At 47.9% G+C, this 2795-nt stretch overlaps 1 gene segment (V, D, J or C); it reads left to right on the forward strand.

Moving 5' to 3' along the window:
• Window positions 1–452: 452 nt before the first annotated feature.
• Window positions 453–1041, forward strand: LOC119932815. The segment is given in 2 exon segments: window positions 453–501; window positions 701–1041. Coding segments are annotated over 2 exon segments (390 nt in total).
• The last annotated feature ends 1754 nt before the right edge of the window (window positions 1042–2795 follow it).

The following is a 2795-nucleotide window of genomic DNA, read 5'->3' on the forward strand; positions in this document are numbered from 1 at the left end:
GTACAAGTTGGCAACATATAGAGGCAGTCCCTACCCAACAATGGGAAGGAGCCTTCTCTCAGATCCCTCTGGGTGTTAACCTCATGAGTGCCCTGAGATGGGATGATCCCCTTTTCTGGATTCCCCAAAGTCTAGAGGGGTAAATAGACACGAATGGTGTCTCCTAATATTCCGGTCTCAGTCCTGACCCCATCGTCTCCCCAGTAAGCACTCAAACTGCTGCGGTGTCTGGGGCAGGAACTGATCTGGGTCTGATGAGCAGAGGGTTTTTATCCCCGCACTCTGGGCTGAAGCCCCAGGAAGGGAAATGCCAACCCATCTCCTCATTTCCCTATCGCTCCCCAGAGCCCTGGCCCAGAAGCTCAGCCTGATATAACGGTCTCCACATTCCCCACGGCCACACTCTGCTCTCTGAGCTCTGGGTCTGTAGCTCTCGACCCAGTGGCAGCAACATGGTCCCAAGTGCTCAGCTTCTCTGCCTCCTACTGCTCTGGGCCCACGGTAAGACATGCCACTGAGGGTAACAAGCTTAGAGAAATCCTTTTCCAGTCTGTTAAAGGGTGTTAATTGAACCAATAATATATTTTACAGAAAAGTTCAGTAACTTTGGTCTTTACTGAGTGTAACTAAATGATCTGATGTAATATATTTGGTAATTATCACAAATCATTTTTTTTGTATTATTTAATCTCTTTTCTAGAATCCTTTGGGGATATTGTGCTCACTCAATCTCCAGACTTCCTGACAGCCACTCCAGGAGACCAAGTCAAAATCAACTGTAAAGCCAGTTCCAGTGTTAGCAATGATATGGCCTGGTACCAGCAGAAACCGGGACAACCTCCCAAGCTCCTCATCAACTATGGAAACAACCGTCCGTCTGGGGTCCCAGACCGGTTCAGCAGCAGTGGATCAGGAACTGACCTCACTTTCACCATCAGCAGGGTAGAAGCCGATGATGATGGAGATTATTACTGTCAGCAGCATAACAGCTACCCTCGCACGGTGCTCCAGCCACATACAAAAACCTCCCTGGGTTATTAGGCTTCAGGGGCTGCAGCTGCTTCCTGCCCAGAGTCATAGTGTGGGAGCAGGTGCCAGGCTACTGTGGGGCCATCAAGGTGGGTCATCTGTGCCCCCAGGAGTTCAGGGCACTGGGTGAAGGGCAGGACAGCTTCCAGCTTGGCACAACTGCCTCCCAGCCCAAAACCACCACACTCAGGGAGTAGTTCTAGCTCAGACACACAGGCCAATGGATCCCACGCTCAGGATATGAGGTGGGAGAGGAGTGGGAGAATCTGTGCTTTTCCTCTCATTATGGCTGATACCACTGAGCAGCATAATGAGAAAAGTCACAGGGGAAGGTCCCTGCTAGCTCTCTCCAGAGGCTGGCAGAGGCTTGGGGGCTGTCACACCTTCCCCATCTCCCTTCTGAGTCCTGCCATCTTCACAGTCGCCTCCGTGAAACCTCACAGACCCAGGACTCTCCACATTCCCCGCGGCCACACTCTGCACTCTTGGGTCTGTAGCTCTCGACCAAGTGGCAGCAACATGGTCTCAAGGGCTCAGCTCCTCTGCCTCCTACTGCTCTGGGCCCATGGTAAGACATGCCACTGAGGGTAATGAGCTTAGAGAAATCCTTTTCCAGTCTGTTAACCGAACCAATAATGTATTTTCCATGTTCAACATTTCAGCTCAAGTTCCAGCCGTGACCACCTACAGTGGAGCTGGTGGTTTGGCTTCCTGTCCAAGGGTGTACTCCTTCAAGACAGAGACTATTCCTCACTTTAAAGTATGTTCTTAGAAACTATTTGACTATAATCCCCACTAGTGACTGCTCACTTAACCCTTCATTCAATTGTATTTATTGAGCACTAACTGTGTGCAAAGCACTGTACTAAGCACTTAAAGCAGATAGGAGGGCTAACTGATGTTTTCTCAAGGCCAATCCTAACTGCTCAAGCTTTCCTCTACAGGGGACCCTCCAGTCTTTCCAGTGATTTTCCTCTACCTGCTTTCCGAATAATTTGCATATACTAAGAAACTATCCCCACAGCTCTGAGTCAGTATAAAGGAACCACTAGACTCTATACTCCTTGAAAGCAGGAATTATATCTACCAACTCTATTGTAGTGTACTTTGCCAAGAGTACGTGTACGTGTTCAATTAAAACCATGGATTGATTGACTTGTTGAAGTGTCCTGTCACTGGGGATGGGATTGGTCATCCTTGTGCAGATTAGATGGATGGAGATAATTTACCCCTCCCAGATCCATTGACTCCTGCTGATTTGGGTCACAGGGAGGAAAAGTAGCAGGAACAGCTACTTCCAGAGTCCAGCAACAAAAAACAAGTAACTTTCCTTAGCCCTTTTCTCCTCTAGACTGTAAGCTCTTTGTGTGCAGGGAACGTGTCTATAGTAACTCTGCTATAATGTACTCTTCCAAGCACTTGATACCGTGCTTTGCAAACAGTGAGTGCTCAATAAGTTCCATTGATTGACTGATTGATGGATTGACTGAATTGGTCTGCCTATGTAACGAACTCCCTTTAGCCTTCAAATAGCCTTATGTCCTAAATGAGTGTGTAGAGCACATGCATTTCACTGGATTGTGCCTTTGTTATATATGAAACTGTGATCCCTGCCCTCAAGAAACTTCCAGGTCAGAGAGAAAAATACAATTCCACAACTACAGAAACCGTGAGTTTGGGAATGTGTGTTTGTGTGTGTTTACATCAGCTCTGCCTTGTTTCTCACTCTCAGTCGCTGTCTGTGTTGCTTTTGGTCTCTTCAACCC

The sequence above is a fragment of the Tachyglossus aculeatus genome, chromosome 10 (assembly GCF_015852505.1).
Source record: "Tachyglossus aculeatus isolate mTacAcu1 chromosome 10, mTacAcu1.pri, whole genome shotgun sequence".
Classification (NCBI taxonomy): Eukaryota; Metazoa; Chordata; class Mammalia; order Monotremata; family Tachyglossidae; genus Tachyglossus; species Tachyglossus aculeatus.